General features: G+C 40.3%; 1 protein-coding gene across 5 annotated transcripts in view; it reads right to left on the bottom strand.

The window, feature by feature from the left end:
- Nucleotides 1-1,769: 1,769 nt before the first annotated feature.
- LOC310930924 (suppressor of tumorigenicity 7 protein homolog) overlaps nt 1,770-13,465 on the bottom strand; it is a 54,708-nt gene continuing 43,012 nt past the window's right edge. For 2 of the 5 annotated variants that reach the window (XM_083893992.1, XM_083893988.1), the window contains 12 exons: nt 10,937-10,991; nt 10,228-10,343; nt 10,046-10,121; nt 8,623-8,777; nt 8,301-8,398; nt 7,473-7,602; nt 6,094-6,166; nt 5,438-5,540; nt 5,013-5,163; nt 4,796-4,888; nt 3,855-3,997; nt 1,770-2,240 (listed from right to left, as the gene is read on the bottom strand). In XM_083893992.1, the coding sequence (XP_083750118.1) occupies nt 2,145-2,240; nt 3,855-3,997; nt 4,796-4,888; nt 5,013-5,163; nt 5,438-5,540; nt 6,094-6,166; nt 7,473-7,602; nt 8,301-8,398; nt 8,623-8,777; nt 10,046-10,121; nt 10,228-10,343; nt 10,937-10,991 (1,289 nt within the window). In that variant the 3' untranslated portion in view covers nt 1,770-2,144. The remainder of the gene's footprint in view (nt 2,241-3,854; nt 3,998-4,795; nt 4,889-5,012; nt 5,164-5,437; nt 5,541-6,093; nt 6,167-7,472; nt 7,603-8,300; nt 8,399-8,622; nt 8,778-10,045; nt 10,122-10,227; nt 10,344-10,936; nt 10,992-13,465) is intronic. The other 3 variants (XM_083893989.1, XM_083893990.1, XM_083893991.1) reach the window with 3 other exon arrangements.

Here is a 13,465-nt window from a genome sequence, read left to right as displayed (position 1 = left end):
AGCTGCCTTCGACACCAGCAGGGTTGCCAGGTCTGAGTGTCAAAAACAGCCCAGTGGCAACCAAGCCAGCAAAAAAAAAAAAGACTCCTTGTTAATGAAACTATTCAGTCAGCCAATCACAGGACAGCAATTTAGTAGATTTAGGCATGGTCAAAATGACCCGCTGACGTTCAAACTGAGAATCAGAATGAGGAAAAAAAGGTGAGTACAGTGATTTTGAACGTGGCTGATCGACGAGGATTTTTACACGCAACCATCGCTGGTGTTTAAAGAGAAAAAAGAGAGGAAATATCCAACGAGCAGCAGCAGCAGACCACTTTATTAGGTACACAATATACCTAATACCTGTTTTTAATTACAGTTTAATGTCAAATCTGTCCCATTATTCATGTGCATTAGGGGCCACCCAGTTGTGTTGAAGATGTGATTGTTGTCAGTAACTTACAGATCTTACTGATCTCTACTCTGTCCGGTTGCTGCAGCAACAGTTTTAACGTCCTGCACATAGAAAACACACTTACAAGTTACTCATTCAGTGTGAGTTAGAAAAAAACAGCACGAGTGGAAAGACTAAAGAGAGAAGACTGCAGATTTTTAAAGTGTTTCACTGTCCTTTGTTCTTCCTTCACTGTATTTATTTACTCTCGCAAATGTAAAAATCTGTGTTAATAATCTGCCTCGTCTTCAAACTTCAGTCACAACAATATTCCAACACATTTCTTTGTAGATAAGAGGATGTTTTTTTCCTCCCTTCCTTCGTTTGAGTAAATATTTTTGTAAATTAAAAAAATGAATAAAAATCAGATTATAGTTTATGGAACCATTGACTGTAACCAGAGAATGCACAACATGATCAACAATAAAACTGTTTTCAAGACTTCTTACCATGAGAGCCAATCAGAGCAGTCGCACCGACGCAGCTGCAGTTTGAATACAACAGAGCAAATAATAATAAGAATAATAATGATAATAGTCGAGTCATATTTACCTGCCAGGAAATCTGGAAAGAAAATGTTGAAATCAAGAAACCTTAACATTTGTGGTTTTCCGTTAAGTATTCATCCTCCTGTGTGAAAAGAAAATGGGACAAAACATTCATACAGCACCACATCGTTGTTCAAACTCTTCAGATATGACAACAAATATTAGAATACCGCACAATTTACTGCCAATCACTACTTCACGACTCCTGGTGGTGGCGCTAGAGGTCTTTTTCGATGCACAAACACACAGAAAAGCTCGGCCACTTTATTTAAAATTCCTAGAAGGCGAGGAAATGATGTGGAGAAGAAAAGTGAAATTAGATCAAGTGTCTACTGTGAGGCTGCAGTACCACTGATACAGAGGAAGAGGGCGACAGAGAGCAGGACTGTGGCTAAAACCAGCTCATTAAACAGTGATGTTTAGTATTTGTTTGAAACTTAATTGTCATGGTCGTCAATTCAAAATAGATATTTTTTAATTTTTTTTACTCTTTATTTAACTAAACTCAATATTAAATCCAGTTTCCTTAATCCATACTCTTAAAAATGAATGTTTTAGACATCGTCTCAGAACCAGAACACAAGTTTAACATCAGCCCGCTGCTCTCAGCTTCAGTGGTGAGTGTCGTAGCCGTGTTGCGTTCGCTTGCCGCCGCCTCCTTCTCCTCCTCCTCCTTCTTCTCCTCTCACGGTCGTCTTCAGGCAAACTTCTAAAAACTCGCTTCTCTCGTGAATCAAAACGGCGAGAAGAAGCCGACTTGCAGCGATACACAAAAAGTCCTTTATTGTAATTTTTTTTTCAGTCTTTTCAACTTTTTTTTTGGCAATTCATCACCTCTTTTTTTTTTGTACAACAAAAGAACAGCTTTTAAATGATTTGAAAACCCAAAAAATGCAAACATATCAAATAAAGTCAAAACCAATTCTGGATTCTGCTGTTTTGTGTTGTGTTTTGTTTTCACGCCTCCTCCTCCTCCTCCTAACGACCGCTTACGTCCGTCTCTTGGCACAGACGTGTGGTCAGTTCAGTTCAGTCCAATGCAGCATTCTGGGGTTTCAGTTCAGCTGTTTTTTTTCTGTCTGGTTGGAGGTCGGCTCCTGGTTCTGGGTTTTTCCCCTCCGGGGTCCTGGTTCTGGTTCTGTGGTGGTGTGTGTGTGAGGTCAGATGCGGGTGAGCTGGTGCCAGAGGCTGGACGGCAGGATGCTCTCCACCTTCTCCATGATGAAGTTGAGAGGAGCGAACAACGTGCTGAGGAACTGTGGAGACACAGATGGACACTGCTTTTTATAACACATCATAGACATAATGCATTTTGAATCCTCTTACTCTAACATTAACTATCACAACTAAGTGCTTAACCCTGACCTAAACCCAATTCGAATTCGTGAACTAATTTATTCATGTTCACATTAAAATTGACTCAAGGGACAAAGAGGTAGAAGTATGACTTAAGGTACTGTGTTGGGATCACTGCATTTAAACCCAATGTAGGACTGCAGTCCACCTTAAGAGACATGCATGGGTGTCCCTCTCTGTCTCTCCAGGGTCGATGGGGACAGGGGGACACGTCTTTAACTCTTGGAGTGGACGGCTACAAGTTTTTTGAGGACATTTTGGCTGGACCTCACAACTTTAAGGAGCTTTTTGAGGGGTTTTAGGGTTAGGTTAAGGGAATAGGAAAGCACTTATGTCTATGAGTGTCCTCACTAAGATGCTGCACAAGAATGTGTGTGTGTGTGTGTGAGCCCTCAGTAAGTCAGATGCTATCCTCTGATAGTGTCACATCAGTGGGGAGAGATGAGCTCACCCACATTCCAGGTGAGCAGCACGGCACTGCAGGGCCTGTGGGGCAGTGAGGGGGGCAGGTGGGGCAGCGCCCTCTGCTGGCAGCTGTGAGTAAAGGCTGCACAAGACCACGTGTGTGTGTGTTGAAGTGTGTGTTCTTAGCACAGCATAGCAGTGTTTACGTCTCATGTATGCCTGGTGGCGTTCCCGTGCTGCACACAGGAAGTGATTTTTTTTTTTTTTACATCAAGTCAACAGCGACACTGCGCGAGTAAAGTGAGACGGCCGCAATCACACCGATACACCGAAGTTTCAGAAGTGAATTTCACTGCTAAATAAGGTGTCTCGTCTCCACCCGCCCCTGCGCTGCTGCTCTATAGAGATAAATGCTCATCTTAGTCAAGTCTGATAGTATTGCTTGACAGAGCCCAGATAATGTTCGATGACTTCTGTTCACAAACTCCAAACAGAGGCAGAATAACAACAACAACAGTCACCAAACATTACGTACTGCAGCTTTAAGCTTCACCTCACATTTAAACGCCGGGCTCTAAACATCGTCTACGTCGTAGTATATTGGATTGGAGAAGTTCAAACAGAAAGTTTATTGTGACAGAAGACTTTCAGGAGAAGCCAAAGGATTTATCCTGTGAGATTAGCAGAGAGAGGCGGAGTTAACCTTGGCTGATTTGGGTGAGACAAGAGTCACAGGATCTTTACTTTCAAATTAATTCAAATCAGTTTATCCCCCTGGAGCAGATTTGATATTGATGCAGCAGTTTTTTTTTGGTTGAGAGAAAGCACAAGAAGAAGAAAGGTCAGAGCAGGACTGGATATACAGATGCATTCAGCGGGCATAATGTAGCGAAGGAAATTTGACATTTAAAAAGTTCTCATTGACCAACGTGTAGGCAGAAGCAGAGAAAAGGTCAGAGTTCAACACAATCATTTGGGTTTATTTTCCCTCTTCTATCCTGAACACGATAAACTTATAATGAAAGGTAGTGAGGACAATTTATCCGTTTAGGGGTTAAAACCTGGTTTTAGGGTTAGAATTGGGTTTGCATGTGTGTGCGTATACTCACCGCTTTAGCAAACACTCCCATGAGCTCGGGGAACTGGTGTGTGAGCAGAGCCAACATGGCGGTGAAGGAGCAGAGTCCGGCTGTGAAGAGGATGAAGAAGGGCAGCTCCTTCTTTGGATACACCGACACCTCGTGAAACACTGCTTCCACGCAGCACGAGAGGACACACACAGACACACAAACACACATCATAACGTTAGTTTTCAGCCACAGAGGTTTATATATCTTGTTTTATGCCTGGAAACTGAAATGTTTGAACTGGTTACTCCACCAAAATGTGTGTTTTTATCTTTTTGAGACAGAATGGCTGCTGGTGATTTTAGGAGCAAGAAGGCATCATAAATAGGAGTGACCTTGACCTGGGATGAAACTCACAAACCACTTTGGAAACAATAAATTATTATAATAAAATATAATATAATAAAATAAATTCTGCATTTCAATAAAGAAAACTAAAATAAGCAGTGTCAATTCATTTATTATTCTGATCAACTTCATAGACAAAAAAAATCAAGTTATAAAAACTTCTATATACATTAAATATGCATTATTGATGGAGTGGCAATAATAGTGTGCGGTATCTTTGGCCGGATGCACCTGTCCCTGAAAATAGATTATTATGTTTATGTAAAAACAATGATTTCCCTAATTTGGAGTTGCTTAAATATCAACTTAACTTGATATTAACTTAACTTAACTTCTTTCTTGCACACAGTTCAAGCACTTTCAATGACCCATGTCTATTTAGGGCAATTTTCATAAACTTTCAAGAGCCTAGAATGTTTTTTTTTCTTCCAAATTCACAAACTTTTCAAGGAGCAATGGGAAACTTACTTCCTGATACCAAACCTCAGTACCTTGTACAACAATCACAAACCTGAACCATCTCTTTAAGCAGATTATTGTGCGTGTATGTGTGTGTGTGTCAGGGTGTCTCTTACTGGGTAGCAGCTCTCTGTCGGCCGTCTCTGTGCAGATGGGGTAAGGATAGAAGAGGTGACCCTTCTCCAGAGGATAGGGGATCATTCTGAACGCTGCAAACACACAAAGAGCACAGCAGCTACTGACGACACTCTTCCAATGATTATACAATCTGTTCATGAGTGTGTTTGTTTAATTTAAATTAACAGCTGTGTTTGTGTGTGTGTGTGCACTCACTGCCTTCCCAGGTGCAGTGCAGCAGGTTGAGCGCCCCCTCCACCCGTTTCCAGTGCTGCAAGTGGAAGAAGGCGTAGGCGATGGCCTCACTGTCGCCTCTTTTCAGGATGTGTTCTGGAGGAAGAATGAGACTCTTCATCTCCAGCAGATACTGAGGGAGGCGGAGGAGGAGGAGGTGAAGAAACATGAACAGGGTTTAGTGACAGGCGACGCCAGTTTGACGTCAACCTTTTATCAAATGCAGATTAAACCGTTGTTTCAGGAATTTATAAATGGCAGCAATGACTGCAAATTCACCCAATCACAACCACTTTTGAGCAACTTTGGGCTCCTCCTATTGATCAGTGACATCTCCAGTTCTACCTAACGATGTCCACTTGAAACAGGATGTTAGCACCAGGGTCTAAACTGGGCCTGAGACTCACTTTGGGGACATGAGGGTTGAACTCCACCGCTCTGTGGATGGCTTCTACTGCGTTCATCTCTGCTGTGCTCAGGCCTCGCCTGGACGCTGCCTCTGGAGAGAACCTGCACACACACACAAACAGATGGAGTATAAGACATCAGATCCATGGTTCTCAAACTGTGGTACATGTACAAGCTTCCTCTGGTAGGAAACTATTCTTTTGTTTTTTTTTATCCCCTTTCCCTTCCACTGGCCTGTTTGAGGTGGTAGCAGAGGGAAGATTGAATAATAAATCAAATCTTATTTACAACACTGTTCGCTTGGAAACAGATTTTACGACTCTGAAACCTCTAACGTCACACCTGGAGAAGATAAGACGTACGGTAACAGAGAGACAATCAGGCTTCCCGTTGTGAGTTTGATTGAAAAATATCAAGTCGTGCAGATTTATGTTGTTTTTTTTGTTTGTGTGTTCTTTTTATTTTAGGTGTGTTTGTCCTGCAGTCAGAAACTTATTACACTCTGTGACTGCAGCACCGCTCCAGTCAGTTCTCTCATTATAGACACAGCGCAGGTCTGCAGGCTGTTTATTAAAACACTTAAATAGCAGAGCAAAGTTACGACAGGGCTCCTTTTCGTACGAGCTCTGAAGCCGACGGGGAAAGAGATACTCACTTGTCCGACACCGCCCTCGCTTTGAGCAAAGCTGCTGTGTAGCATATTGTTGCAGATTTGGGTAAGCTAATATCTGTGGAGGAGACAAAAAAAAGCAAGACATGAGAGACAGCAGGTAGTAAAAGTTTGGAGTTACAGGTGACGGAGGTGTGCAGGCCTGTGGGACGTGTAAAGGGAGACGGTGGGTTTGAGTTTCACAGCTTTGAGGTGTGTTTTTTTGGTTGGGTTTCACTGTTGACAGAGCTGACGTACTCTCCACAGAAGAAATGCTGGGCAATCAAGGTTAAAAAAGTTACTGCTGCTGCTTAGTTTCCTGCCAAATTACAATAAAATAGTGTTGGGCGTGTTAGCACGATAGTGGCGGTTAAAGGCGTCATAGTTAGCACACGTTAGCCATGACGCGTTTCCATGACGACTGAACGGAAAAACACGCACGTGACGTCATGTTTATGTGACTCCCAATTGTTAAAATGAGTCTGTAAAGTAACGCTAAACTTTAAAAACAGAGGCACACATACACAGTACACAGGTACAGCTGGTTATTCGTAGCGCTGCTCTTTTCGTTTAAGAAACGGACCGCTCCAGTTCGACGGCAGGCGCGCTAACGGAGCTAATGCAGCTAACGGCGCTAACTGGTAAACGGTGCGCGGACTCCGGTGCCGCGGCACGTAAACATGACGTCATGCACATCTTTTTCCGATCAGTCGTCATGGAAACGCGTCTTGCAATAATGTGCATTAGCGTTGGTGTTGTTACGGCTGGTTTTTAACTATAATTTCTGCAAAATCAAAAGGGATAGGGCCTAAAACAATCGCAGTTTTCACAGGTGATGATGTGAACACCAAGTTTGATGAGTTAACTAAATGTGATTATTGCAAAGCAGGACATTTTATGATAATGTGAGCAACGAATTACACATGAATTCATGATTCATTTAGGATAAACTTGAAAAACTAAAGAAAGCAGCGCACCACGATGTGGCTTAATAGTTTAAGAAGCATCCGAGGCCAGGAATATAGAGCAGCTCATAAAATATGTTAGAATGAAATGAAACTAAATGAATCCAAGTCAGTTTAGTTGCAGAATTTTACTCAAGGCCACATTGTAATTAAATTTTTAATGCAGTTTTGGTTATCGCTCCAAAAAGTAATGATGGGGCCAGACACATTTGTGCTGATGTATTTATCAACCGAGCCAAATCCACAGCATGACTCGGGGAAAATGCCGCCACTGCTGCTGCTTTTCAAACAATTGTTTCACAAACAAAATTACTTTTTCTCCCTCCCTTCAGCTGCAAATGTGGACACGATTATTACATATTTTGTGTTATTTAAAAGCACTTCTTTCTAAATAATTAAAAAACGTGTCCTTCCTCTCACCGTCATACTTGGCCAGAACGGCCTGGACGTCAGCGTAGTTCTGGAGCTCTAATAACGACTCCAGGAGGTTTTCGTGGATGTTGAACATACTGAGGAGAGGGAACTCCTTCATTAACTGGAAAACACACAACTGTTGTTACATGTAATACCAGACAGGGGGCGACACATGCACAGTATGCACAGCCAGATTAAAACAAAAAGAAGAGAGAAGAGCTTAGGATCATCACAATGCAGTCAAATTATACAGTTTTATTTACTCTGTGAGTGAATAATATTGTGAGTGTGTTGGTTTGAAAGTTTGAGTCTTTAATTTGTTTCTCTTGCTGAAATCTTCTTCACTCCCTCATATACGTTAATTAATAAAGTAGTCAATAAAGCGGCAATCACAAAACTAAAAAGAAACTGCACCAGTTAGCAAGTTAGCTGTGGGTCTCGGACTGGCTCGAGTTTAGTGGAAGACCTCGTCCAAGAGGCTTCTTCAGTTAAGCAGACTTAAATACAGTCTAAAGCTCTATGGAATATATCTATTTTAAATAAAGAATAAAGACAGTAATTGTGCCTCTTGTTTTCTGATATTTCTTGGTGTAAATGTGGTACTGTACTGTGATACTGTACGTATGATGTGGCTAAATGACTCACTTGTAGAAGAGATTTTAATGTCCTTGTTAAAATAAAAGGTTAAATCAACTGACTGACACTAAAAATAATCAAATAAAAGTGTGTTTCACACTCACTCTGTGTGTGTGTGTGTGTGTGTGTGTGTGTGTGTGTGTGTGTGTGTGTGTGTGTGTGTGTGTGTGTGTGTGTGCTGTCAGGGTGCTCACTTACATCTCTCATCATTTTAACGGCTTCTCGTGTTCGGCCAAGCTTTCTGGAGCACATGGCCAGTCTCCTCTTTATATACACCAACACGTTGGTGTCTCTTCCTGGTGAAGACATGTCAACAACACTTACTGCACGTACATATCAACGTCGTCAAGTCGCTTCACGACTGTGATTAAAACTGAAAGAATAATCCAAACCAGTGGCGCACGTCAAATTATCCTATCTCTCCCTGTGGTCTGACATTTAAAAATATGATTTCATGGCTAGAGAGGCCAATTACAGACCTAACAACTTCAATTACGAGTATGAGCGGTACTGTACTCACTGTGCTGGGCTTCATACTGTGTACCATGATGCTGGAGCTGCTGGCTGCGGCGATAACAGCTCTCTCCAGCTTTTAGCGCCTGTTTAAACAAGCGTTCGGCCTCCATGATGGTGGTGGCCTCCTCCTCCGCCAGGAGGATGTATGCTGTCGCACAACTGCAGGAGGAGAGGAGAGAGGATACAGGTGGATTAAAAAGGGCAGCAGACAAGGAGACATTTATCGACTGTTTTATTAATTTATTTTAGATATTTTGTCTTGGGAGTGCACATTTAATTATATTGTCAATATACTGACAATAAAGTGGCTTGAATATGAAAAAGTTGTACAAAACAACATATAGGAGAGAGAATAAAGCAAATAATAGCAGCACTAATATTACGTTTCCTGTATCGTCATCTCTTATGTTCCACAGGGTAATAGATGTTACTGTCGCCTCACATCCTTTTGACTTAATTAACTCATTTACTAACACAGTGATACAGGACCACTGTTGTTGTTTGAGCCTCATGTATCTGTACAAAGCATCTGATAAACGGCGATCGTCAGCGTCGACCATCTGTCATGGCGGCGATACGAGCTCAGATCGACGTGGCCATGATTCCTCCGTGCTGCCCGCTGCAGTCCTACAGGCTCCTAAAAAATAAATCTCCACTGCCTTGAAGACACCCAGAGGACTCTCTTTACTTTATATGAAATATATGAAATGACAGTGTTTATTTGTTTGGAGGTTGACCGACATTTATACTTTTTTTGGGCTGTTTGGATAATTTTTGTATTTACTCCCTCATATACATGTGTATATATATATATATATATATATATATATATATATATATATATATATATATATATATATATATATATATATGCGCATATGCATACATATACATACATACATATATACACACACATACATATATGCATACATATATACACACACATATGCATACATATATACACACACATACACATATGCATACATATATACACACACATACACATATGCATACATATATACACACACATACACATACATATACATACATATATATATATATATATATATATATATATATATATATATATATATATATATACACACAAACACACACATCTTATAAGAATAAAGAAATATAATCTCCACAATAAATAGAAGTTAGTCAAACAACATAAGTAATAAACAGCCAATGAATCAATCACTGACTGATAATGGTTATTAAAAAAGTAGCCCAAACTGTCCCCAAATAATCAGTTTGACAGTTTACCTCTACTTGTTCTAATCACTTTTATTTGAAAACTCAGTTTTTCCCCCATGTGACTCCACAGACAGACATGTTTTCAAACCCTGAACACATTTGTTTGCCTGATTGTTTCCCTGTGCGTTGCCATAACGATCAATTATTATTGAAACTATTGAACTCACTCTTCAAGCTCCAGTGCTTCATGTGCGGCAGAGATGCGAGCCTGTGGGTTCCTCTCCCTCCACGCCTTCTGCATTACTGCCAGCACACAAACACACAGACATATTAAGGCCAAGCACACACGGCCAGAAACAGGACATTATTATGCATATACAGTAGTTGAGCTTGTGAGGGTTTCCCTTACTGGCATCAGCCGGCCGGAGGTGGTCTGAGTCACAGGTAAAGAACGTCTGGTGGTCTTGTGCCGACAGATTCATGTCATAATACGTCAGAGGCTCTCGACCAGTTACCCACGTATATCTGAACACAGAGGCAAAACCACATCAGCAACAAGCAACTAACCATAAAGAAATTATCCAAGAGAAAACAAGATCACAAGTACAGACTCCGATATTAGACATGCAGATGACAGAACAAGAATCACAAGCTGTCACATCTCGACTCTGAATGACCAAATTAAAAGAGAAAGAGCTAAAGGTGTAGGATGACAGGTGGAGAGAGAGAGCGACAGGATAATTATCACATGAAGAATAGAAAAGCGGAGGATGACTCAATGGAAGGAACAAGAGGCAGACACATCATCAAAGTGGAATGACAAGAGAATAGAGACACGTGAGGGAGAAAGACAGCAGAACAAAAGATATTCCAGAGGAGAGAAAGAACAAAGATGAATGGGAATAAAGACGAGTTGGTCATGAGGGGAAAATGAATGAAACAGGGTTAATAAAGTGGATCTGAGGAGAAAACACCACCTGACAGATCGTGAAGTGACAGAAGCAACAGATAAACAGTAGATCAAACGGATAAAGATGACAAACAAGAGGCAGGAGAGTGAACGTGACAAAAGATCGACTCCTATAAAACAACCAGGAGACAAGGCTGCTGTCACTCACCGATTATACTCCGCTCCTCGAAATAAATTCAGAGGATTTCTCCACACTTTACATTCTGCAGGAAGAGAACAATAACAGTGATGAGAATCAAGGGTAAGTTCAGCACAGGGTTCTCCACTGTGCAGTTCAAACAGCTCGGCTGTGCACTGACCGATACTTTCAACTCTGTGAGAGCAGCACAGCTGACATGAAGTCAAATTAAAACTCTTCAAGGTACAGTGTGTAAATATTTAGTTGCATGTTGACACTGAATATTACTCACCTCAACTGTCCACTTCTAAGTGTATCTGAAAACCTATGTAGCCTTTAGTTAGCATCAAAACTCAAGTTTGAAAACATGGTGGTCTGAAATAGCGGCCTCTGTAGAGCTGACCCAGCTCCTGGTATAATTATTAACACACAATAAAATCACTTTATTTATAATGACCAGTAATAATACCACATTGTGTAATTAACCAGCAGATAACATCTTTGGTTTGGGGGAGAATAAATATTCCTACAAACTAGGTCCTCAAAAAATAAAAAAAATAAAGCAAAATAACCAAATGAATTGCATCAGGGGGAAGTAAGGGAATTTAGGTATGAGTTTTCTTGGACTGGAAGTCGTTTTTTGACAATCATATGTCCTGATTTTATGATTTAACATTAAACTGCTGAAGTATTGCATCAATATTATTGACTATTTATCACTATTTTAAACTAAGTTTAATCAATAAAATACAGAAAAGTAAAGAACAGATCACGGTAAAGTCTTCAAATGGACTATTTTACATATTCAGCAGTTTTAGCAAAATAATATTTTAACTTCAATTTAATGTTAATGTGTGGATTTACATAATCACCTTATTGATTAAATCAGGTCACGGTTTCTGAACCCGTCAGTGTGATAAGCAAACACACATTTCAACAACTCAGTTTCAGCTATTTTTTACTTCATATACTTTCTTAACGTTTATTTACATTATTTGTATTACATTTATATCCGTAAAGCACATTGAATGATCATGGTCTGTAAATACATCGCTCTTGGCTAATTAACAGTGTCCTTGTGTCTGCTCAGCTCCAAACACCTCATGAATTCATTTATTTCCAGTGCAGTCTAATCCATCAAGTCGACTATTTAAAAGTGTCTGACGTGTGCTGTGTCACAGAATGGGGGGACTTTTTACAGGCAGACAATTCAGGATTATTCAAGCTGTAATAATTAAAACAGCTTCTCTCGTCTTGGTGATGTCACACAGTATAATCCTAGTTTGCTCCTCAGAGATGGATCCTTTGGAGAAAGCTGTCATGATCGTCAGTGAAGTTACTCATCGTTACCGTTTAAACTTGAACTTTCATGACAACTTTGGTTTGCTGCTCATACGAATTTAGGCTGAGTCACTTCGAAATATGCTGGATTGTGGGATGCATATGTGGGATGAATGTCCCCTGTTTAATCCGCAACGAAACCGAAAGCATGATTTATTCAACTCCAAGTAAGTTTTTCTCTTTTTAAAAAATGACAGATTTAATGTGGAAGCAAATTCTGAAGGGATTTACTGCGATCAAAGGGTTACTCATGTAGAATTAAAGGACAGAAGCAGCTACAGCGACTGAGAGTGGACGACTCAGCCGGACACACGTGGATCTTTAGTTACCTCGACTGAGGATAGTGTTAGTTTGTGAGCAGCAAAACTCAAAGACAAGAAGAGAAGGTTTTGATTCAATCTTGTGGAGATGTTGGTAATGTAAATAGGAAAAACTATTACAGGAATCTTATTTTGCCTCACCTGTTTATCTTTTTACATACTTAACTCACTTTTTTTCTTTTACTGGTGCCCCAAACATACTTGTTTAATTACTTTTTTTAACCACGACTTCTTGTTTTTCAAACCCAGAAAAATCCATATAAACAAACAATCAACTGATTGTGTCACATTTACTCAATCCATTGCCATGCCTACAGCAAAAAAAACATTGGAGGGAAAGCACGACAAAAGCACCAGAATATAATATATACACGAGAATACCCCACAGATATCAGATCAAATCAAATGGAATTTACTGCCACATTTTAATGAGGTTTCTAAAACAACATCCTCCAGTCGTCCTGACAGCCATCTATGAATACATTTCCAATAAATTCCAGTGTTTGTAGCTCATGCTATACTGAAATAAACATAACACAGTTATGTTAACAACATAAACATGGAACAATTGTGTTAGTCGGAACAAAATTTAACTTATTCAAACTGAAAAATACCATGTTAGTCCAACTGATGATGTACCAAAATCGATCAATTTCACAACGTCCAACTAACACACACTTATAATTAAGTGGAAATTGAACTACTACTGCATGTTTATCTTCAATCAGACCAGAGTCGGACTGAAGCTGGCCTAGGCGCTCAGTACATGACTCAAAGGGAGACTCCAGTGATGGAGACAGATTTTATGCTCCGTCAGCTTAAAGAATCTAATATTATGCGGTTGACATGCTAACAACTAGCCACATACTAAAGCGCCTCATACCAACAAGTGTTGATG

This window comes from Microchirus variegatus (genome assembly GCF_963457635.1).
Source record: "Microchirus variegatus genome assembly, chromosome: 8".
Classification (NCBI taxonomy): Eukaryota; Metazoa; Chordata; class Actinopteri; order Pleuronectiformes; family Soleidae; genus Microchirus; species Microchirus variegatus.
Note: the sequence above shows the minus strand (reverse complement) of the source record. Positions and strands in the feature narration are given on the sequence as shown.